Source organism: Hyperoodon ampullatus (assembly GCF_949752795.1).
Source record: "Hyperoodon ampullatus genome assembly, chromosome: 19".
Taxonomy (NCBI): domain Eukaryota; kingdom Metazoa; phylum Chordata; class Mammalia; order Artiodactyla; family Ziphiidae; genus Hyperoodon; species Hyperoodon ampullatus.
This window is the reverse complement of record NC_136932.1, coordinates 18,403,197-18,427,503: the sequence shown is the minus strand read 5'-3', so window position 1 is coordinate 18,427,503 and position 24,307 is coordinate 18,403,197. Positions and strand designations below refer to the sequence as shown.

General features: G+C 42.7%; 1 protein-coding gene across 3 annotated transcripts in view; it reads right to left on the bottom strand.

Annotated features, from left to right (window-relative positions):
* RNF157 (ring finger protein 157) overlaps positions 1–24,307 on the bottom strand; it is a gene marked incomplete at both ends in the record, with an annotated part of 78,702 nt that overhangs the window by 37,810 nt on the left and 16,585 nt on the right. For all 3 annotated transcript variants that reach the window (XM_079725736.1, XM_079725737.1, XM_079725738.1), the window contains one exon: positions 18,155–18,273. In XM_079725736.1, coding sequence (XP_079581862.1) covers positions 18,155–18,273 — 119 coding nt within the window. The remainder of the gene's footprint in view (positions 1–18,154; positions 18,274–24,307) is intronic.

Below are 24,307 nucleotides of genomic sequence, written 5' to 3'. Positions count from 1 at the left end.
CTTTCTGAGACTAAAAAGAGCCAAGTTCCAAGTTTAAACGTAGTGCAAAACAAAGACGGCACAACAGATAATAAGTTCCCAAGGAGCAATACATGGTCATATCTCCTAACACAGTTAGTCTGGCTCCTGGGTTTATAATTCTCAGCCTGGCCAATTCAAAGATTCTTTAAGCACTACTTAATAATCCACCAAGAAAGCACAGTCCCAGGATTAAGTGGGAAGTCAAAAGTTCAGCAAGAGGATTTAGTGACTGGCTTCTAAACAAATAAATTACGGAAAAGGAAAGATTCGTAATGAGTAAATCTGACAGACACCACCTTCACTAAGTGATCAAGGTTGCCATCACTGGGAGTATGTCACGAACTGTTATGTGCCTCTGATATGATGTAATAAGGGCACTTAACCTCTGTGGTATTCTTTCCGCAAATCCATAGCCCTAGTCTAATCACAAGAAAACATCAGAAAACCCAAACTGATGGGAGTTCTACAAAATATCTAACTAGTACATCTCAAAACTGTCACGGTCATGAAAAACAAGGAAAAACTGAGAAACTGTTAAAGATTGGAAGAAATGAAGGAGACATGACAACCAAAGGTAACCGGGACGAAAAAAACATTAGTGGAAACACCGGTGTAGTCCTAATAAAATCTGTAGTTTTGAAAAATAGTAATGTACCTATGCTAATTTTTAGTTTGGATAAATGCTCCATGGTTGTGTAAGACGTTAACATCAGAGATAGCTGGGTGGAGGGAATATGGGAATTCCCTACTACTTTTGCAATTCTTCTGTTAAGTATTAAAAAAAAAAAAAAAAGAAAGTTCAGCAAGAGAAGTGCTGAGAGGAAATGGAGAGCAAAGGATCCCAAAGTGGAAGGTGTAGGTATTGGTCCTTGTATTAGTGGTTGCGCAATTTTACACAAATTGCTGTACCCTACTAAGTCTCTATTTCCTCACCAGTAAAATGTGCTTGATAATAGCTACCTTATAATTTGTGAGATTAAGGGTTGTATTAGGGACTTCCCTGGTGGCACAGTGGTTAAGAATCTGCCTGCACGGGGACACGGGTTCAAGCCCCGGTCCGGGAAGATCCCACATGCCGCGGAGCAACTAAGCCCGCAAGCCACAACCACTGAGCCCTCCCAGCACAACTACTGAAGCCCGCGTGCCTAGAGCCCATGCTCCGCAACAAAGAGAAGCCACCGCAGTGAGAAGCCCACACACCGCAATGAAGAGTAGCCCCCTCTCGCCACAACTAGAGAAAGCCCGCACTGCAACGAAGACCCAATACAGCCAATAAATAAAAAAAAAATAAAAATAAAGGTTGTATTAGTCCAGTCAGGAAAACAAACCACACCAGGTATTTTAACAGAGAATTTAATCGAACTGGTTAAACAGGCACCGGAGAACCAAAACACAAAAAGGAGACACTGAGATGACACAGAGTCACCTCAGGAAGCGGCTACAACCCCTGGGGCTGAGGGAATCAAGGGGAGAGGTGGGGGCTGTTCAGCCTAGAGGCCCCCTAGGGGGGGGACTCTGGTCTCTGGGTACCACCCTTTCTCTTCCTCCAGCCCTGAAGACCCTCTGGCGTCCTCCATTGGTAGAGCCTGGAAGTGGAGAAACCTGGCCTAAGAGTCCCTGCCCCAGAATTACCCAGCCCAGGTTAGAGGGTGGTTTGGGGCTGGGAGACAACAGCTGAACTGTTAACTATGAAACAACTTTGTAGACTGTAAATGTTACCCACTAGTACTTATTATTTTCATTACTTCTATTAAGTGCCTGAGATAACTCTCCCTCTTTTTTTTTTTTGCCACGCCACGCATCTTGCGGGGATCTTAGTTCCCTGACCAGGGGGTCGAACCCGTGCCCCCTGCAGTGGAAGCACGGAGTCTTAACCACTGGACCCCCAGGGAAGTCCTCTCCCCTTCTTTCTTTTAAAAATATTTAACAATATGGATTAACAGAGGATATGCACCTTTGGTGTTAAAAGCATTTAAATTTTTAATAAATGGAAAATATGGGACTACATTCTATTCTATAATTATAGCAACCTTTACCGCAAAGCTCGCTTTGTCAGAGCTGTCTTCTAAAGATAAAGCATATGTCTGATTCATTTCTGTAATAGTCAGGGCTACTATTTTAGTTGAGTGAAATAAGTGTGTTGCTCAGGGATGCTATTTACATGTAACCAGGCTATTTGACCCAGAAGTCTTTGACTTTTATAGACTTTTGCAAAAACACTTTCATTACAATTTAAGGCCATTATGCGTCTCTTTAAAAGCTGAAAAAAGTTAACCAAATTTTTCTTTGAAATGCAACACCAATACATATAGTTTCCCGTAAGCTGGGGCGGACCCTGACAACAGGAAACAGAGGTGAGAGTGTGCACACTTAGTTTCAGTAGGTTTCAAAGAAATGTCGAGGAACTTCCTACAACACAGATGCTTTAGTTTCACTGTTGAAAACCGCAGCAGTTCTTTGTGCCCTGGCTTGTTAAGAAACACAGCCTTAAACAACAAACCAAAAGTTCAAGCGTTTAGTGGCACTTTCCAAGTCAGCAAAACTTATGTCACAAAGCAAAGTTCCTTTCTCAGAGCTTCTGGAAGCTCTGTCTACACTTCATTTATCACTTCCCTCTTTGTGTGTATATAGTGTCTGAGCTTCCTGCGAGATTATAAACTTGAGGGCAAAGTCTAGGTTAGAGATATCTTTGTATCACCCAGAGTGATTAGACCAGCACACATAAAAGATAAAAATAGGTATGTGTAGAATGAAGATATGAATAAGGTCTTCAGAAGAGCACAGCATGTGCCCATGGTGACCATCTGGATTGTGGATATTTGCCCTAAATGGCAGGTTGGCACAATTAATACTCACAAAATAACTAAAAAACAGATAGCCATGTGTTTTTTGTTTTTTATTTTATTACCTTTTTATTGAAGTGTAGTTGATTTACAATGCTGTGTCAATCTCTGTACAGCAAAGTGACTCCGTTTTACGCAAATAGACAATCGTTTTTAAATATTCTTTTCCATTATAGTTTTTCCCTGCTGCTGGGGTACTAGGATTGACCCCTCTGGCTGAGGGCTGCTGATGCAGAAGCAATGCTGACCCTCCCCCTGCCCCCCCCCCACCACTGCCACGTGCACACACGGTGCCTGGGGCACACGTCCACTGCCTCTTGTTGGTACATGGCCATAAGCAGGGGCTCCCTGGGCCACATGGACACCAGGCCACAGAGAGCACTGGCATGTCTGTGAACCACTCCTTCTTTCCAAGACATTCCTTTTTTTTTTTTTTTTTAAGTCAGGTTTATCGAGGTGTATTTTACATCCAGTAAAATTCACCCATTTTAGTGTACAGTTCTATGAATTTTGACAAATGCATACAGCTCTGTAACCACCATTGTAATCAAGGTACAGCACACTCCCATCCCCCCACAATGTTCCTTCATTCCCTTCTGCAGCAAACCCCTCCCTGCACCCCCAGTGCCTAGCAATCATTCATCTGTTTCCCATCCCCACAGTTTTGTCCTTTCCAGAATGACAAGACACATTCTTTCCATGCTTAAATAAAATAGCCAAAGGCCTCAGTGAACTCTGCACAGATCACCATATGTTCAGCTGCCCTGTGAGCCTCTCGTGTATGTCTGGAGGGGAGAACCCAGGGGCTGATGGGTGCGAAGGGCAGCACCATTCACTGTGGCGTGGATGACGTCACAAGCTCTACAGAGAGCAAGACGCGTCTTCGTGAGCTGCCCAAGACAAAGACCTCTTATTTTAAACTGCCTCTCTATGAAATATCCGGGTTCCTTCTTCCATGGTCATATGGTACAAGACACAACCAGATTTCCTTCTGGTTTGGTTGAGCTTTTGGTATTAAAAGAAAACATAAATTACTGTAGCTGAAATAGAATATAGATTAATAAGAAAATGCTGTTAAGCTAAAAAGCTTGAGTTACAGTAGAATGTTCTTCCAGCCTATCAGATTTGGCTTGACCGCACAGTGAGTTATTTTGTGCCTAGCAAAATACTGAACTTTTACTGAATTCTTTAAGAATCACTCAAGAGCTTCCTACACAACTTCAGGCTAACATGAAGCAGAGTACAAAGAACGTATAAATGCAAAAAAAGGGACAATGACGAGCTCCCTGGCAAATCGAGACTGAGGGAAATTGCAAATTACCTTCTAGCACAATACAAGGTCACATTACAGCTTTTTTTTTTAATTTAAAATTTTTACATAGAAAATCCTTGCCCTGTAATTTCAAAGCCCCAATTATATTGCTTACTCATTCCCTTTCTACTCTATGTAATAAATTATTTTATATTATATCTTATATTTCATATTAGATATATAAGGGGTTAGCTATCAAATTTTGAGATGTATGGGGCTTCCCTGGTGGCGCAGTGGTTAAGAATCGCCTGCCAATGCAGGGGACGCAGGTTCGAGCCCTGGTCCGGGAAGATCCCACATGCCGTGGAGCAACTAAGCCCGTGCGCCACAACTACTGAGCCCGCATGCCACAACTACTGAAGCCTGTGTGCCTAGAGCCCTTGCTCTGCAACAAGAGAAGCCACCGCAATGAGAAGCCCACGCACTGCAACGAAGAGTAGCTCCCACTCGCTGCAACTAGAGAAAGCCCGCATGCAGCAATAAAGACCCAATGCAGCCAAAAACAAAAATAAAAAATAAATAAATTTATAAAAAATTTTGAGATGTAGTTTGAAGAAATGATAGGGAATTTAAAGTCAAACAGTGCTTCCCAGCTCCCATCAGCATAGATTTGAAAATTTGAAGAAATGAAGGCAAAAGTTTAGGATAGGCCTCCCAGTGCCCACAACAGATTCAATACTTGTACTGACTTCTGTTCCCTTCTGAATTCCCACTGAAACGACAGCAAAGGGATTGAAAAAGGAGAAAAAAAGTGTAAAACCACAAGAACAGAGAGAATGGGAGAGGAAATAAACAATTGGAAGCTGTATCACACACAGACAAGTGGAAACTGATTTAGGAGAACAGAAAAGGCTGAAATTCGAAATGGCAGAAACATATTTATGCCCAGAATCCCAGAAAGGCTTAGGAATTGGAGGCAACAGGTCGTCCTAAAAGCGGGGTACACTGAGGTTTGAAAGAGGAGACTGGGAAGGTCTGAATGAAGAGCATTTCGACTCTGAGATCTTTTCCCAGATGCCACGTGGCCAGGAGGCCACCTGTCCCCTCTCTAAGAGAAGACGTTTACCAATCAGAGGATTTGACAGTCCCAGGGACACGGGGCACAGCCAAGGACAAGGGAGCTCTTTGAAAACACAGGGCTAAGTCAAGGTCTCCACACGGAGGCTTGCTGAGACCACACAGCCCCTTCCCCGCTCATCTCCTGGAACCTGGCCGTCAGACTTTCAACCCCTTCCCCTCTGTCCCCCACCCCCAGGCTGGACATGAGTGGATTCTTCACTGGAGAAACTAGTTACCGTCACTTGATTTATGACAAAGGCGATCCTGCAGTGCCGTGAGAAAGGATGGATGGTCTTTTCCACGGTCGGTGCTGGGTCAATTTAAACAAAAGAAAAAGGAGGAAAAGAACCTTGGCCCCTACTTCACAGCACACCCCAAAATCAATTCTAGATGGATGACAAGCCTAAGTGTGAAAGGTTAAACAAAGCTATTAGAGGAAAACCAGAGCATCTTCATGATTTTGGTATTTGAAAGATTTCTTAAATAGGATACAAAAAGTGCTACCATATAAGCAAAAAACAGATAAATTGGACTATATTAACATTTAGAACTTCTGTTCAACTAAAGATACTGGGAAGAGAGTGAAAAGGCATAAGCTTCAAAGTTGCTAAGAGACTAGATCTTAAATGTTCTCACCACAAAAAAGAAATAATAATTACGGGCCCTGATGCTGGTGTTAGCTAACACATTGGTGGTAATCATATTGCAATATATAAATCTATCAAATCAACACATTGTACACCTCACACTAACACAATGTTCTATGTCAATTATATCTCAATAAAAATAAATTAATTATTATTTATTTTTTATTTTTGGCTACACTGTGTGGCTTGTGGGATCTCAGCTCCCCAACCAGGGATTGAACCCGGGCCACGGCAGTGAAAGCACTGAGTCCTAACCACTGGTCCGCCAGGGAACTCCATAAATAAATTATTTTTAAAAAGAGAGAGTAAAAAGGAGTTGTGAAGATGGTAACTGAGGCTAGAGTGATGTACTTTGAAGACAGAGGAAGGGACCATGAGTCAAGGAACGCAGGGAACCTCTAGGAAAGGAAAATTAAAGGAAATGGATTCTCTTCTAAAGCCTCCAGAAGGTCCTGCCAACACCTTAATTTTAGACCTCTAGAACTATAAGAAAATAAATTCATGTTCTTTTAAGCTACTAAGTTTATAATAATTTGTTAGAGCAGCATTTGAAAACTAATAAATTACGGTTGTTAAATAGAACTTCTCACACTTTTACCTCTGGCCAAGATTTACCAAAAGTTTGTTTTAAGCAAAAACAAGCAAACCGACATACTGAATACAAAAATAAAAACAAAATACAAAGAGAGAGTGAAAAGCAAGCAGAGACTAGGAGAAGATATTTGCAATATATTTATCTGAGAAAGGGCTCATGTTTTTCTTATTATTTCCTTACTAAGAAAGAAAAAGCAGCTCAGCTAAGAGAAGAGATTTGAAGTGACACTTCGCAAAGGAGGGATCCAAACGGCCAGTAAATATATGTCAAGGTGCTCAACCTCATGGGTCATCAGGAAAATGGAAGTTAATTCTGCACTCCCACCAGAATGGCTATGATGAAAAAGATGGAAAATACTAGGTGCTGGGGACTCCAAACACTCCTGATAGGAGTAAAATTGGTATAGTTGCTTTGGAAAACCATTTGGTAGTATCTTCTCCAGTATACTGTGTGCCCAGCAATGCCAGCTGCGGGCGTACTCCTACGAATATGCGTACACATGCTGAACAAAATACACAGAATACTGCGTTCGCTCGGGTAGTGAGTACGTTCGTTGTTCAATAAAGTCCTTCGTGAAATGAAAACTGTCTCAGTTTCACTTAAAACTGAACGAGCTTTTTGGCCAGCCCAATGGAATATTCACGACAGCACAGTGAGGGGTACAAAAGGCCAGCCCCCTGTCCTCGAGATGGGGGGATTCTGTGGTGCAAGCTGTACTCCAGAGATTTTCCAAAGGGCCAGGCTGGAGCAAGTCTGTGCCAAGACCACACTGCTGCCTAGATTTGCTCCCTTGCCCCATCTGGCTTCCGTTATGCCCCTTCTCCAAAGAGCACTTCTTCCATAAAGAGTTTTCACAAAAGTCTCTAGCACAGGTTTGCTTCCAGAGTCTGCCTTAGACCAGGTGGCATCAGAAGTTGCCTACGGAAGTGGACTCAGCAGGTGGAATTCTGAGGGTGGGTCGCTTACCAGCCAGATGGCAACATGGACCCATCAGTGGGGTGACGGCCCCTGGGGTGCTGTAGTAGTGCAACCTGTGGCTGGGGACGCGCTGACTGGTTTAACGTCTCTGGTACAGGAGGTGCAGAAGAAATGGTCACGAGAAGGACTGTGGAACTGGGTGGCTGTTGTTAAGAGCCGTCTGTGTAGCTGCCCTGGATAGTGTGACTCGCTGGTCTCTGTCATACCAATGGGACCCCTGTCCATCCCATGATCCATCTACTACAGAAACCCATCTCCATAAAACAGAATTCTCAGGGTGGAAAACTAAGACAGAAGCCACTAAAAATCCTTTTCTTAGTGCCAAGTAGCAAACGCTTGGACCCAACCAACTAGCTTCCAAAGTTGTCTTTTTTATGTTATAACTTACTATCCAAAGGTGGAGCTAACGTTACACATACTGTTAAGTCTCATATTTTATGCTTTCATTTACCTAAAAAATAATCTATCCTACTCTGCGTGTAAAAGTAACCAGCTTTCTCATGTTTCTCATGTTATCTCTGGAGTCAAGAGACAGTTGAAACTAACTCTTGAATAAAATCTACAATTTGGTTATATTCTCTCGGTATTTGGGAAAATGACTAGGACGTTATCTGTACACTGCAAAATAGTCTTTGTTTATGTATTTGATATTTATTCACTAAGTGTCAGGAAGCAACTTTCCCTAGAAGAAGGTATTTGCAATGATTTCTTCATCTTTATTAAGAACTAAAAGGTAACATAAATAGAAGGATTTTTTTTGGGGGGGAGGATATAAAAACAAGTTAAATTTCAAAATTGAAGACCTACAATAACTTCATTAAAATAAGTTCCTAAAACTGAATGGTCATTTCTTCCCTAGGCCAATACTGGTGTGCACGTGTGCCTTAAAAACTGAATGTAATACTCATGTTCATAGCAGCATTATTCATAACAGCCAAGAAGTGGAAGCAACCCAAGTGTCCACTGACAGACAAATGGAAAAACAAAATGTGCTCTATCCATACAATGGAATATTATTCAACCTTCAAAAGGAAGGAAATTCTGACACAGGCTACAACATGGATGAACCCTGAAGTCATTATGCTCAGTGAAATAAACCAGTCACAAAAAGACAAATACTGTAAGAACCCACTTAGATGAGGTACTGGAGTAGTCAAATTCCTAGAGAAAGAAAGTAGAATGGTGGTTGCCAGGGGCTAGGGGGAGAGGAAAAGGAGGAGTTAGTATTTAATGGGGACAGAGTTTCAGTTTTGCAAGATTAAAAGAGTTCTGGAGACTGCGTGTAAAACAATGTCAATGTACTGAACTATATACTTAAAACGGTTAAGATGATACCATTTATGTTATGTGTATTTTGTCACAATTTTTTAAAAAACGGAAAGTAAAAGATCGAGAAGATCACTTATTGAACTGAGCAGCGTGGTCACCTCTGGGGAGAGCCCAGAAGTAGGAAGACATGTATTATAAAAATGCTGTTTTTAAAAAATCCTTACGTGGGCCTCCCTGGTGGCGCAGTGGTTGAGAGTCCGCCTGCCGATGCAGGGGATACGGGTTCGTGCCCCGGTCTGGGAGGATCCCATATGCCGCGGAGCGGCTGGGCCCGTGAGCCATGGCTGCTGAGCCTGCGCATCCGGAGCCTGTGCTCCGCAACGGGAGAGGCCACAACAGTGAGAGGCCCGCGTACCACAAAAAAAAAAAAAAAAAAATCCTTACGTAAAGCTGTCTGTAAAGCCTTAAAGCATTTAAAAAGTATGAATATTCGGGCTTCCCTGGTGGCGCAGTGGTTAAGAATCTGCCTGCCAATGCAGGGGACACGGGTTCGAGCCCTGGTCCAGGGAAATCCCACATGCGGCGGAGCAACTAAGCCCATGCACCACAACTACTGAGCCTGTACTCTGGACCTCGCGTGCCACAACTATTGAAGCCCGTGTGCCTAGAGCACGTGCTCCTCAACAAGAGAAGCCACCGCAAGGAGAAGCACGTGCACCACAATGAAGAATAGCCCCCGCTCGTCTCAACTAGGGAAAGCCTGCGCACAGCAACGAAGACCCAACACAGCCAAAAATAAATTAAAAAATTTAAAAAGTATGAATATTTATTCCCTAGTTCAGCTCTTTTATAATCTGGGTTTTCTTTTACTCTCAGGTTGTAAAAAGCAGGCCACATCCACACCTAATCTGACGTTTCTAAAGCTGAACCATCACAGCCTGACACCCAAAGGCTGACACTCCATCCCTCTGCATGCTTATTCTGATGTTTTTCTCATTTTCCACAAGCCTGTAACCACTCAGCAGACCACACCCTTCTTGCAGTTCATTAAAAAAAAAAAAATTAAAACCATTATTCTATGAATTTCCTTAATTTTCCTACCTCTATATATTCTCCTCTATATATTTTATTTCCTTCCTGTGCTCAGCAGTAATCCCTTCTCTATTTTTAGAAAAAATTTAAATGCTTTTAATTAAAAAGTGAAAACATGTTCACTGGGGAAAATTCAAACAACATAGAAGAATATGAAGGAAGTACCTCCCCTCACTGATGCACCCCCAAGAGTTACCCCATCACAGGTTAAAATGCATTGTGCTCATGTATTTTTATGCACCTGTAAATATCAACATAAATGTACGCATATATTTTTATACACTGTTATTTTTAACAGAAATGAAACCAGGGACTTCCCTGGTGGCGCGGTGGTTAAGATTTCGAGCTCCCAATGCAAGGGGCCCGGGTTCGATCCCTGGTCAGGGAATTATCTCCCACATGCATGTCGCAACTAAGAGTTCACATGCCACAACTAAGGAGCCAGTGAGCCGTAACTAAGGAGCCTGCCGGCAGAAACTAAGACCCAGTGCAACCAAATAAATAAATAAATATTAAAAAAATAAAATAAAGAAATGAAACCAGACTCTACATTATATATAGGAACTTGCTTTTTTTTTTGGTAAACAATGTGGTCATAGATATATTTGCACCTCAGTGGATACAGCTCTACTTTATTTTTGGCTGAATACCAGTTCATAGTATAGATACACTATAATTTATTTAACAATTCCTGCCTGATGTGTGGAAAACCCACACACATCTAGTGTCAAAAGTGAATCAGGAGGGACTTCCCTGGTGGCCCAGTGGTTAAGAATCTGCCTGCCAATGCAGGGGACATGAGTTTGAAACCTGGTCTGGGAAGATCCCACATGCCGTGGAGCAACTAAGCCCGTGTGCCACAACTACTGAGCCTGTGATCTAGAGCCCATAAGCCGCAACTACCGAGCCCGTGTGCCACAACTACTGAAGCCCGTGTGCCTAGAGCCCGTGCTCTGCAACAAGAGAAGCCACCGCAGTGAGAAGCCACCGCAGTGAGAAGCCTGCGCACTGCAACGAAGAGTAGCCCCTGCTCACCACAACTAGAGAAAGCCGCATGCAGCAACAAAGACCCAACACAGCCAAAAATATAAATTAATAAATTAATTAAAAGTGAATTGGGAAAAAAAAAAGTGAATCAGGGGACTTCCCTGGTGGCACAGTGGTTAAAAACCACCTGCCAGGGCTTCCCTGGTGGCGCAGTGGTTGGGAGTCCACCTGCCAATGCAGGGATCCCTGCCCCTGTCCGGGAAGATCCCACATGCCGCAGAGCGGCTGGGCCCGTGAGCCATGGCCGCTGAGCCTGCGCGTTCAGAGCCTGTGCTCCGCGACGGGAGAGGCCACAACAGTGAGAGGCCTGCGTACCGCAAAAAATAAATAAATAAATAAATAAAAATAGATTAAAAAAATAAAAAACTGCCTGCCAATGTAGGGGACACGGGTTTGAGCCTTGGTCTGGGAAGATCCCACATGCCATGGAGCAACTAAGCCAGTGCACCACAACTACTGAGCCCACATGCCACAATTACTGAAGCCTGCGCACCTAGAGTCCATGCTCCACAACAAGAGAAGCCACTGCAAGGAGAAGTCTGTGCACCACAATGAAGAGTAGCCCCTGCTCGCCACAACTAGAGAAAGCCGGCCCATAGCTAACGAAGACCCAACGCAGCCAAAAATAAAATAAATAAAAATTAATTAATTAATTTTTAAAAAGTGAATCAGCATTGTAGTAGAATACTGAGAGCAGAGGAAACACACAAGAGTATGTTTTTCCTTTACATGGACACTCAGAGAAGTGAAATAGCTGGGCCACAGCTGAAAATTTACTAAATATTGCCAAACTGAATGCCCAAAACAAAAACAGTTGTAGTACAATTATAAAGGAAGGAAGAAGGAAAGAAGATAGCAGACAAAAGGCAAAAAATCCAATCTAATACACACACACACACACACACACACTCACTTGGAAAAGAGACCCACTCCTTCCATGGACTTTACATTGTGCTATGGACTCATGTCCCCCTCCCCCATTCATACCTTGAAGCCCAACTTCCAATGTGACTATATTTGGAGATGGGGCTTTTGAGAGATAATTAGGGTTAGATAAGGTCATAAGGGTGGGCCCCTCCAGATGAGATTAGTGGCTTTATAAGAACAGAAATAGAGATATCAGTCTCTCTCTTTTTTTTTTCTTTTTGGCCACACCGTGAGGCTTGCAGGATCTCAGTTCCCCAACCAGGGACTGAACCCAGGCCACGGTCGTGAAAGCCGGGAATCCTAACCACTAGGCAACCAGGGAACTCCCAGTCTCTTTCTGCCATGTGAGGACACAGTAAGAAGGCAGTCCTTGCAAGCCAGGAAGAGGGCCTTCACCAGCAACCCAGTCTGCCGGCACCTTGATCTTGGAGTTCTCAGCCTCCAGAACTGTGAGACGTGAGTATGTGTTGTTTAAGCCACCCAGCCTGTGGTATTTTGTTACGGCAGCCTGGGCAGATGAATACAGGCTCCAAGGCAGTAGATACTGGGGTACTTGTGACTAACCGGTCTGGTTACACTGGGGCCTGGGCACAAACCAACCTGCAGACAAAACCCGTGCAGAGGATCCCATTTAAGTGGTAGCTGCCCCCAGGGGCTGCTCCTCCGTGTCCTCTGCCTTAACTTCTCCCCTTCCCTCAACTCACACTGCCCACAACTTTTGAATCTGCACCATCCTTATTTTTTAATGCTGCTATCCTAGTTCAGGTAGTTTTCATTCTTTACTAAAACTACAACCTCTTAACTGGTCTCCGTAATCTCCTCCCTTTCTGATTCACTCTACACTGTGAGTTGATTTAAACAGCTAACTTTCTAAACTGGAAATCAAATCACAATAGTTGTCATTATTTGAATTCTGAAAATATTTCAGCAAGATGGATATTTTGTTTAACTTTCTTTTTTTTTTAATTTTTAATTTTTTGGCTGCTACACGTGTGGCTTGTGGGATCTTAGTTCCCTGACCAGGGATTGAACCCAGGCCTGCAGCAGTGAGAGCATGGAGTCCTAACCACTGGACCACCAGGGAATTCCCAAGATGGGTTTTTTTTTTTTTTTGCGGTACGCGGGCCTCTCACTGTTGTGGCCTCTCCCATTACGGAGCACAGGCTCCGGACACGCAGGCTCAGCGGCCATGGCTCACGGGCCTAGCTGCTCCACGGCATGTGGAATCTTCCTGGACCGGGGCACAAACCCGTGTCCCCTGCATCGGCAGGCGGACTCTCAACCACTGTGCCACCAGGGAAGCCCCAAGATGGGTATTTTTATAGATGGGGAAACAGAGGCTCAGTGATGGCCAATACCTTAACCTACACCACAAAGCTAGTCAATGGCAAAGCCACTCATGACTATGACCTTCTCTACTGCCATAGAAGAGTATAAGCTTCTCAGTACAGTATTCACAGCCCTTCGAACATGGGCCCAGTTTGTCTTTCCAACCTCACCTCCCACCAACATCCCTCACGATCCAGTCCTTACAGACTACTTGCCATTCTGGAAGCCCGATGTGCACTTCTGCATCTTTGTGCTTTCTCGCAGTGCTTGTGAATTCTGCCTTAATGACCTTCCCAGTCTCCACCCGGGAAGTCCTGCTCATCCCTCCAGGTTCCAGGACTCCTCTCTCAGAGCCAGTTCCCTGGGCGGAGGGCATCCCCACTCCCCTGCGCTTTCAGATTATTCTGGCCCTGTCTCTCTCGGAGAACTTACCACGATCCATCACAGTCAGGGGCAATCTGCCCACCCCACTCTGTCAGAGCTCCTCGGGGCAGGAGCCAAGTCCTTCTCACCTTTGCATTCCCAGTTGCGAGCACAATATATGACTCACAGGTATTTACTGAATGAATAAACGGCACCAGGGCTAACACAAAGCTCTATATGTGTAAAATCCTGCTTCATAAATGGATATATCACCAAGTTCCTTTAACTAACTTGCTCTCCCTGCCCATATGTGAATAAAAGGGTTCAGTTTATGGCAACTGGATTTAAGCACAACTTGGGGGTACATCTCTATGAGAGGAAGAAGGAAAGCCCACCTGTGTGCGCCTTGGTTCTTAACACCAGCTGTGCAGCCTGGCTGTAGGGAGCATGAGGAAGAAGCGACAAAACACACAAGAGGATGTGGAGTATTAGGGGCCTAACGAAAACTCAGCTGCTTCCTCTTAGATGACAGGAGAGATCTGAACTCCGGGAGAGTCAAGAGAACACTTGATATCTGACAATCTTAAGGTCACTAAGCCTCCAAAGAATTTAGAGTTTTAGCAGTAATTTACCTCAACAAAATAAGATCTAATGCAATAAAGGACCAAAAAAATCAGCACCAGCTCTTCTGCCACCTAAGAAGGGGGAGGAATGGCCTTTACTCAACTGTGATGTACAAACACAACCATCTTATCTCCTCTATATAGGGACCAGGGCAGAAAGGCCTTCAGAAGCCCTGTTCACTACTTAAGACAGTTGCTTAAAAAACAGTGGGTATTCTCTCCACCCAGAACTATCAGTAACTGCAGAAATAACCAACCTGAAAGCCTAGTGAGTGCAGCTAACCTTGCTCCATACTTCTTTGCATCCAGCAGTTGCAATGCATTTTTCAAGCATGACATTCCTATAAAGTCAGAACTGCCTCCACTTTACAAGTGGGTAATTTGAGAGCCTGAGTGATGGACTTGCCAAGGTTGCAAAGAGTTTAAGGTACGTAAAACTTCCAATCTTGATTCCAACCTCTCTTCAACCATCCTTCTATACATACATCCTTCTATATATATCTGGTTCTTTAAATCTGACCTGAAGACTTGATAATACATTTGACTTTGATGGATTATCCTAAGTGGGAGATCAGCTCCAGTAAAAACTACAGGCTGAGCGATAACTGAATGGTACTCATCTTAGTCTGATCATTCAGAAATGACAGGAAAAACAAGACCCAGAAGCCAGGAAGTCTATGGCATTTATAATTTAATCTAATAATTTATTTCAACATATTTTGTCCCCATCTCTCTGGAAAGAGGTGCTGTTCCTGCCTGGAGCTGCTGGATGGCTTTATAAGGCTGTTCTCTTTCCTCTGCAACCTGACGCCCATTTACCGACACCGAGATACGTTACTAGAGAGTAGAGGTCAGCTCTGCAGAACTCAAGCGACCAGTCAACCTTCAATCGATGGGCCTTCCCCTAAACAAGCTGATGTGCGGTAACGGCGGACTCCCCAGGTCAGGTCGGCAGGTGGAATTACACACCAGATATGGACTCTGTCAAGAGACACTCAGGAGAACATGTCATGGCCATGCTAGCTACTTTCGGATGGTTGTCTCTCCATATCTCACAAACCTCACTTGATGATCTACTTAGACAGACTCACAGACAGGACATGCGCAGGGGTCCTGAGTTTACCTGACCTGACCAGCAGGAAAGGGCAGAGGACCCCAGGCTCTGGAGCTGGACTGCTGGGATCAAATCCCGATTTAGTCACTTCCAGGCTTTGTGATCTTTGTTTCAATTCTTTGTGTCTCTTTGTTCTTCATCTGTCAAATCAGGACCCTACTCGTTAGGGTGAGAACACAACGAGAGAACATGTATGGAGAGCTTAGAACAACCGGGCCTGGCAAACAGTAAGTGTTCAATAAATGTTAGCTATTATTATTATTAACTAAGAAAGGGGGAAAGCAAAGGGAAATGTGCTACATTTCTTCTGTTTTCTCTGCTTCTACCTCCCTCTTTGAAGTGACCCTGATTTGCTTTCTTAACATGAAATCATGAAGCCTTTTGAAAACATTTGCTCTGTGCAACATGAAGCACAGTTAATGACTACTTCATAAAAACAACAACAAAACGGCCAGTGTTGATGCTCCTTTGGGAGACAGCCTGCAAGTGAAGGTCAAGTCTGCTCTCCTGTGCTCCTGGAAGAGCTCAGCCATTCACAGGCTCACAGAGAAGTGTAAACAAGGCAGTTAAACTTTGCGAAGGTTTGTTAGCTGGCATAAACCTCAAAATGAACCTAAATGAGTGTTCCCTTGTTTTAAAATCATCTTTGGGACATCTCTGGTGGCACAGTGGTTAAGAATCCGCCTCCCAATGCAGGGGACACGGGTTTGAGCCCTGGTCCGGGAAGATCCCACATGCCGCAGAGCAGCTAAGCCCGTGCACCACAACTACTGAGCCTGTGCTCTAGAGCCCACGAGCCACAACTACTGAAGCCCACGTGCCTAGAGACCATGCTCTGCAACAAGAGAAGCCACCGCAATGAGAAGCCCACGCACCACAACGAAGAGCAGCCCCCACTCACCACGACTAGAGAAAGCCACGCACAGCAACAAAGACCCAAAGCAGCCAAAAATAAATAAATAAAATAATCTTTATGGCCTGAAAAGGTAAAAAAAAAAACTACACTTTTTTAAAGTACATAAACTATTCTGACACCAGAGGAAAGAAAAAAGGGAGGAAGAAATGGACGCAAACAGCAAGTCCATGTGAGAAGAAAGGGCATTTTCCAGGCATAAGCTGACTCTCGGTGAATGAGGAAGAGTACTTATCTGGCTCAATCAGAAAAAAAAGATCTTTCCACTCTAATGGCTAAGGTAGTAGCAGCAAAATCAGAGAACAGACATTTGATAAGTGTGAGCTGTCATAAGTGAATCTGAAGCAGAAAGGACTTGGTATTTTCTAAAGTACTATTGGACTCAGAATTAGAAGGTGTTGAAGGGGAGGATTGTCACCCCAGATAGAAAGGAAGAAAACAATGAAAACCAACAACAACAACAACAACGTTTTTTAATTAAAGCTCCAGATGGAAGAGTCACCAGATTAACCTTCCTAAAAAACAAACAAACAAACAAACAGATAATTTTTCCAGGGCACTTATCTGCCTAAAAACTTTCAGTATTCCTCAGAGCCTACAGGAGAGAGTGGAAAACGTCTCGAGGTAATGGAGTCCCCACCTACCTTTCCAATCTTGTTTCGCCATCAGGAAAGGTCCACTCCCGCCAGACTGGCTTCCTCATTTGTTCCAGGGGAGGAACAAACCATGCTCATTTCAGCTTTGTATCCCCAGCGCCTATCACAGTACCTGGTCCACGGTAGTTTCTCAGTAAATGGTCGCTGATTCAACAGAAACGTGAACGCTTGCAGGCCTGTGCTCTGCACCTCACTCCCGGGAAGCCCCTTTCCCACCCGCCTCGTGAACACCCAGCCGTCCTCCAAGGCCTTGTTCTCCACACCAGCACCGAAGCATCTGCCCTTGCCACTCCCCTCCCACACTCCCTATTCCTACAGAATCCCATCCCTTCGGGCCTTGTGTGCTACCGAAACATTTCCTGTTCCTATGTTTTGTCTGCCCCACTAAACTAGGAGTTTCTGGAGAAAGGCAGGATATTTTGAAGCATGAGAAGCAGTGGAAAGGTTATGGATCTCTGGCTAGGCACATCTAGTTATGTGACTTTGGGAAAACTTTCTGTAAAGCACTTCGAACAGGGCCCAGAACATAGTATGCACTTCATATAAGGCTATTACCGCTGTTCACCTCTCGGAAACTCAGTTTTCTCGCAACCTCACTTCTCTCGCTTACAAAATGGGATTGATAATAAATCCTCTGTCAGGTGGGTCTTTGTGAAGATTAGGAATAATGCCTGAGAAGTCTCTAGGGCCTTCCTTAGCACACAGCAGCCACTCAATTGCCATATGGAAGCTATGATTACAAAGCCTCAGGCTGGGTGCAGAGAAAATGCTCCATAAACATTTATGGAATGAGTTGAATGAATGGAGAGAGAGACAGTCTGATAGCAGATCAGATATCAAGGGGAACTTTTTGAGTCATTCATTCAACAGATCTCTATTAAGGGCTTATCATAATGTCCCAGGTTTTGTCCTGGGTGCTGGGATGCAGCAGTAGGACAGCCCTTGCCCTGTGAAATGTACCTTCTGATGGGGAAGGCAGATAATAAACAGGAGGAGACAGAGAAATAAACGCTTATATGGTATTAAGTGCTATGAAGAGGAACGAAAAGCAAGGTGAGGGCCAGATAGGGGCTGGGTAAGGGCAGTCTGCAGAGGTGGCATTTAGGCAGAGCTTCCGATCCCTAGGAGAGCTGGGTTTTGTGAGCTGTCCTCGGCCTCAGGCAGACTCTGTACTTTTCCACGGGGTGGCCTCTACTGCCAGGAGACCCTGATCCATCAAAGAGGCTGCGGTCTGGCTCCCAGGGCCCCTCTCAACTCAGACCAAGCTACAAACACTGCTGAGCCAGCAATTACAAACTTATTTTGACAAGACCATTTGACTTGGGCCACTTAGCCCCGCGTGGATGTAAATGGATTACAATCATACCGCAACTGGTCTGTTCCCCAGAAAGTTCAGATCGCTGTTCTCTCCAAACAGGTAGCCTTCGGGATGAGTTGAATCAAACTTCTCTCCTCCCATAATGAAGTGGCTGGCAAAATAGCTTCCTAGAGGGCGAGAGACATAAAAATCAAACAGAAACCAGTCAAACTAAGCCAAGCGAAAAAGCTGATGCAGAAAAAAAAAAAAAGGTTAACCCTTCAACAAACAATTAGAGCAATTTCTAACCCTAGGAAACTTTTCTTCTCTTGATTGGGGATAATGGCACAAAATAAGCAAAATCATAGCAGTAAGAACCCAAGATACCAAATATAAAATAGATCACCGTATTCCTTGTGACATTCTTAATTGAATCTTTACCATGATCTGCCTATGATACCATGAAGCAAAAGACCAGAAGGCCCCACAATGCACCTGAACATATAATGTATGAACATATCTATGTTATATATATATATATATATATATATATATATATATGCTAATGAACATATATATGTGTTTTGTTCCTGATTTTTTCCCTTACACTGGAAGCGGTTATTCTTTGTTCTCCACCTATTCAGGAATCTTAACTGCAGGTATCAGCGTGCATACACACATACGTTTCTTTGCCTAGATTTTTCATAAGCCAGCTCATACCTATACACAGAAGTCTCAGCACCTACCTACCTACGTGTATACCTCCATAACCCTCCACAATGAAGGCTCTTTGTTTTTCATATTTGTTTCAAAATGATTGTTTAATAGGAAAATACAAATTTAAATAATACTGCCCCAGGCTTTACCTACCAACTACCACATAGATTATGTAGTTTAATTGGACAGGTTTAGTGCTATGAAAGATACAGACACATACACAAACCCTAGTCTCAAATTCATTAGCAGTGCTAATGGCCAAGGTTACAGGGACATCAGTCACACAGGCTCTCTTTGCCCCACCTTGACCAGCCAGGAGGCAGGGATATTTTCAACTCTACACTAACCAGATGCAATCAACAGTCAGGGTCAGAATCCCCATCTGCCTTATCCAGATAGAAGGAAGAACCGTGCCAGGACGTGATGGCACTAAGTCACCAAGGGAGGCTTGGGTAACACTGCACATTCCATCTGGGAACACTTTCCAAATCTGATGATTAAACGAATGCTTCTCATAGAATAGATAAACAACAAGGGCCTACTGCATAGCAAAGGGGACTATATTCAATATCCTGTGATAAACCATAGTGGAAAAGAATAGAAAAAAGAATGTATGTATATGTATAACTGAGTCACTTTGCTGTACAGCAGAAATGAACACTTTGTAAATCAACTATACTTCAATTTAAAAAATGCTTTTTTAAAAAAAATAGATCTTTATTGGAGTATAATTGCTTCACAATACTGTTAGTTTCTGTTGCACAACAATGCGAATCAGCCATACGCATACATGTCCCCATATCCCCTCCCTCTTGAGCCTCCCTCCCACCCTCCCTATCCCACCCCTCTAGGTCATCACAAGGCACCGAGCTGATCTCCCTGTGCTATGCTGCTGCTTCCCACCAGCCAACTATTTTACATTCAGTAGTGTATATATGTCAGTGCTACTCTCACCCCAAGTCCTCAAGTCCATTCTCTACGCCTACCTCTTTATTCCTGCCCTGCAACTAGGTTCATCAGTACCATTTTTTTTTTAGATTCCATATATATGCGTTAGCATACAGTATTTTTTTTCTCTTTCTGACTTACTTCACTCTGTATGACATACTCTAGGTCCATCCACCTCACTACAAATAACTCAATTTCATTTCTTTTTATGGTTGAGTAATATTCCATTGTATATATGTGCCACATCTTCTTTATCCATTCATCTTTTGATGGACATTTAGTTTGGTTCCATGTCCTGGCTATTGTAAATAGTGCTGCAATGAACACTGTGGTACATGTCTCTTTTTGAATTATGGTTTTCTCTGGGTATATGCCCAGTAGGGGGGTTGATGGGTCATATGGTAGTTCTATTTTTAGTTTTATAAGGAACCTCCATACTGTTCTCCATAGTGGCTGTACCAATTTACATTCCTACCAACAGTGCAGGAGGGTTCCCTTTTCACCACACCCCTTCCAGCAAAAAAAATGCTTCTTAAGCCACATTTTTATAATCTAATTCTCCCACAAAGGCAAGCTGTTCAAAGTGAACGACTCCTACCATAACATACTTTATCGATGCTCTCATATACCCCAGTTCTTAGATTAATACAAAGAACTTATGAATCGGCAAAAGTCTTCTTTATGTGTTATACGGCTCAGGTAAATGTTTCAATGTTTTAGGTATACAGCAAACTCTAAAAAAAAATGAGATTCAGCAATTTCAGCCTGTGAAGAAGCCACAGCAAGGAAGACAGAGAAGAAAGTTCTAAGAGAAAAATGGAACCAAATGTTCATTTTTTGGATTTTCTACACATGGAGCTGCTTTAGTCTAGAAACATTTATTAAACAAAATAATGTGGATAAAATCACTCGCCACAAAGTGAGGCAATTCTTTAATTAAATAACAAGCAGGAAAACATTATTTGAGAGTAACAGCAGCCAAAACCAAAGCAATCACTGAGGAACCCTTGAAAGTTACCCATCAAAACGAAAACACACACGGCAGCCATCTGCAGTGATACAACAGTGCGATTCATCCTTTAGGAAAGCTTAATTATCAATTATTTATGTCTAGCACTTACTAGCCCTATTTTCCACGTGCATAATTTATAGAGAGGGCAGGTGCCTAGTTGCCATAAGCAGATGCAGCCATCTCAAAGAATTTGTCATTTACTGTTGAACCTTAGTAAAATATATTTTTTATACACTAGACATTATACATTAGGTGAAATTAGAAAAGGGAAAGATGTTCACATTGATGGATGGCTTGCCCAAATCATGAATAAAGAACCGGGAGAAGCAGGTTTGGTGTCTGGAGTGGTACAGGTTGAGCTCAATGTGGGACACGCTGAGTTTCCAGTACCTGGGAGCAGTCAGGTGGGGGATGTGGGGACAATGAAATCCGCGGAGATTTGATCCTAGCAAGAGAAGAGCACTAATGGCCTCAGGGTTAAAGTGTTAAAGATGACAGTGTTCTATTGGAAATGCCATTCTGGGGGGAGCTGTGACATTAAAAGGAATTATCCAGAAAGCAGTGCAGAGCTAACTGTAGCATTAGAAATCAAGAGCACACATATACAAAGACCTAAACTTAAGGTCAATAATCCGCAAATGAAAAGGGGAGTTTTCATTTCAGGAGAGGCGTCAATGCCACGTTCCTGGGAAAAGCTGATCTTCCTTGGTGCACTTAAAATAGAAATGCCTCATCAGGTAAAAGGAAAATTAAACTTAAGACAACTGAAATTTTGTTTTTTCCTCTCTTTGAAATGCACCTCGCTAATAACCCCAGTTAGACTAGAGGGAGAGCAAACTTGCTATCTGCAGCCTAGCTAAAGCATCCTGCCTGTGTGCCCAGGCTGCCCAGAGGTGTGGATCAGGGCACAGTGACCTAGAGAGGCCACATCAGCAGATGGGAACACCAAACACACTAACAATCCTTGAAAAAAATGCCTTCTGGGCAATTTGCACACATTTTTCCTTCTTAGTGTGAACTGCGCTCTAAAATCAGAAACGGCAGGGGGAAAAGTACTGCACTAAAACACTTCTTTGCCTGTTTGCTAACGGGAAAAAACATGACTAGTAGATAACCTGCAAGCTTTCCATTATTAGTTGGCTATAATTTCTTAACCAAATTATATTTAAAACATAAGGTATGAGTGGGAGGGGAAAAGGGGAATTCGTGTTTAATGGGTACAGAGTTTGTTTTGCAAGAAGAAAAAGTTCTAGAGATTTTAACACTAATGAACTGTACACTTGAAAATGGTTAAGATGGTAAGTTTAATGTTATGTATTTTTAACCACAATAAAGATAAATATCAAGAAAAAAAAACAACCACCATAAGGTGTGGCCCACAATGACCAGTGCTAATACAACATTTTTTCAGTATTTTTAAAAAAGTATTAAAGAAAAAAAGGTACCCAGACAAACAAAAATCAAATTACTTACAAGGGAAGAAAATTACACTAGTACTGTTCTTCCAGATCAGCACTGAACAAAAATACGCTAACACGGGACTTCCCTGGAGGTCCAGTAGTTAAGACTCCGTGCTTCCACTGTAGGGGGAATGGGTTCAATCCCTGGTCCCGGAACTAAGATCCCATATGCCGCGTGGCGTGGCCAAAAAAATATATATGTATACCATGAGCCATAAATGCAAGCCACATATGTAATTTTAAATTATCTAATAGCCACATTTTTAAAAAGTAAAAATAAGCAAAATTAATTTGAATATATTTTATTTATCCCAATGTTGGATATTCCAATATCCCAATATATCCAAAATATCATTTCAATAGGTAATCAATATAAAAACTTTTAAGGAGCTATTCACATTCTTTTTTCAACTATCCATGAAGAAAAATACAACTATTTGTTACTCAGCAAGAGAACAAAGAGAAAAATCTTAGAATTCACTAACTTAAATAATTTACCCAGTGAATTAAGATATTAGGGCATATTCCTAACGTCACAATGAAATTCAGTGTTGCTCAGTGAATTCCAGAATTTATGTCTGTCCCAGTGAGATATTCTGACATTTGCCACCAAACCACTATGTATTATCACATCACGCAATAAAGGGCAGTTAAACATCCTTCCCGTCTTTCTACAACTCTGTATTTAAAGGGTACTCTAAATGTTAACAAACAGAAACTCTAATTTTATTCTAATTTAAAATAACTTTTCTTTCCAAATCTATGATATTACTGAAATATGTTGGTCTACAGAAAAAGGGTTAGGGGAAAAAACTCAACTGTTTAGGCCTCTAGGGAATAGCAATTTATTTATTGTCATGGCATGATTCCAAATAAAAGATTTTAAGGTTTTTGAAACTTTATATTTTATAAAACTAACAAAATTCAAAGACGCTGAGTAAGCAATAAAATTGTGATAATTTGTATAGAGTAAAAGATGAAGCAAAATATATTTTGGATTTGAGTCACTATCTCATGCTAATTGGGAGGTTTTTTTGTTTTGTTTTGTTTTGCCGTACGCGGGCCTCTCACTGTTGTGGCCTCTCCCGTTGCTGAGCACAGGCTCCGGACGCGCAGGCTCAGCGGCCATGGCTCACGGGCCCAGCCGCTCCGCGGCATGTGGGATCTTCCTGGACCGGGGCACGAACCCATGTCCCCTGCATCGGCAGGCGGACTCTCAACCACTGCGCCACCAGGGAAGCCCTAATTGGGAGTTTTTATTGCAAGATCTCTAATCAATCTTCCCTTCTTTTGGTATTTTTTTAAAAATTGAGGTCACAGTAAAATAAATTAGATATCCTGCCTATAAGTGAAAAATACTAATCTTCACCTATTTACTTTTGGACCAATGGAGTTATATCCTTGATTATTGTAGAAAATGGAATTGTACTTAAACATAACTTCATATAAAATTAAAATATGGGGAAAAAATTTAAAAGGAAATAAAAAGAAAAAATTAAAATATGGAAAAACTGGCTATGGAAATCCTATTACGTTTTCATATGTTTGAAAAATCTTCATCTACATGGCATTTCAATAACATACTTTAAGCTTAAGGTCACAAAAATAAAAGGAAAGTAACAAAATTGTATTTAAGCACCTCTAACTGTTCAAGTCAATTCTAATGCTACAGTGCTGTTTTTGTTATTCATGTTTTTTACCTATTTAAAAAAATTATACGGACTTCCCTGGTGGCGCAATGGTTAAGAATCCACCTGCCAATGCCGGGGACACGTGTTCGAGCTCTAGTCCGGGAAGATCCCGCATGCCGCGGAGCAACTAAGCCCGTGCGCCACAACTACTGAGCCCACGTGCCACAACGACTGAAGCCTACGTGCCTAGAGCCCGTGCTCCGCAACAAGAGAAGCCACCACAATGAGAAGTTCACGCACCGCAACGAAGAGTAGCTCCCACTTGCTGCAACTAGAGAAAGCCCGCGCCCAGCAGCGAAGACCCAACACAGCTAAAAATAAATTAAATAAACAAAATTTTAAAATTATATAAGTAATACATGTCTTTGGCAAAAAAAAAAAAAAAATACAAAGA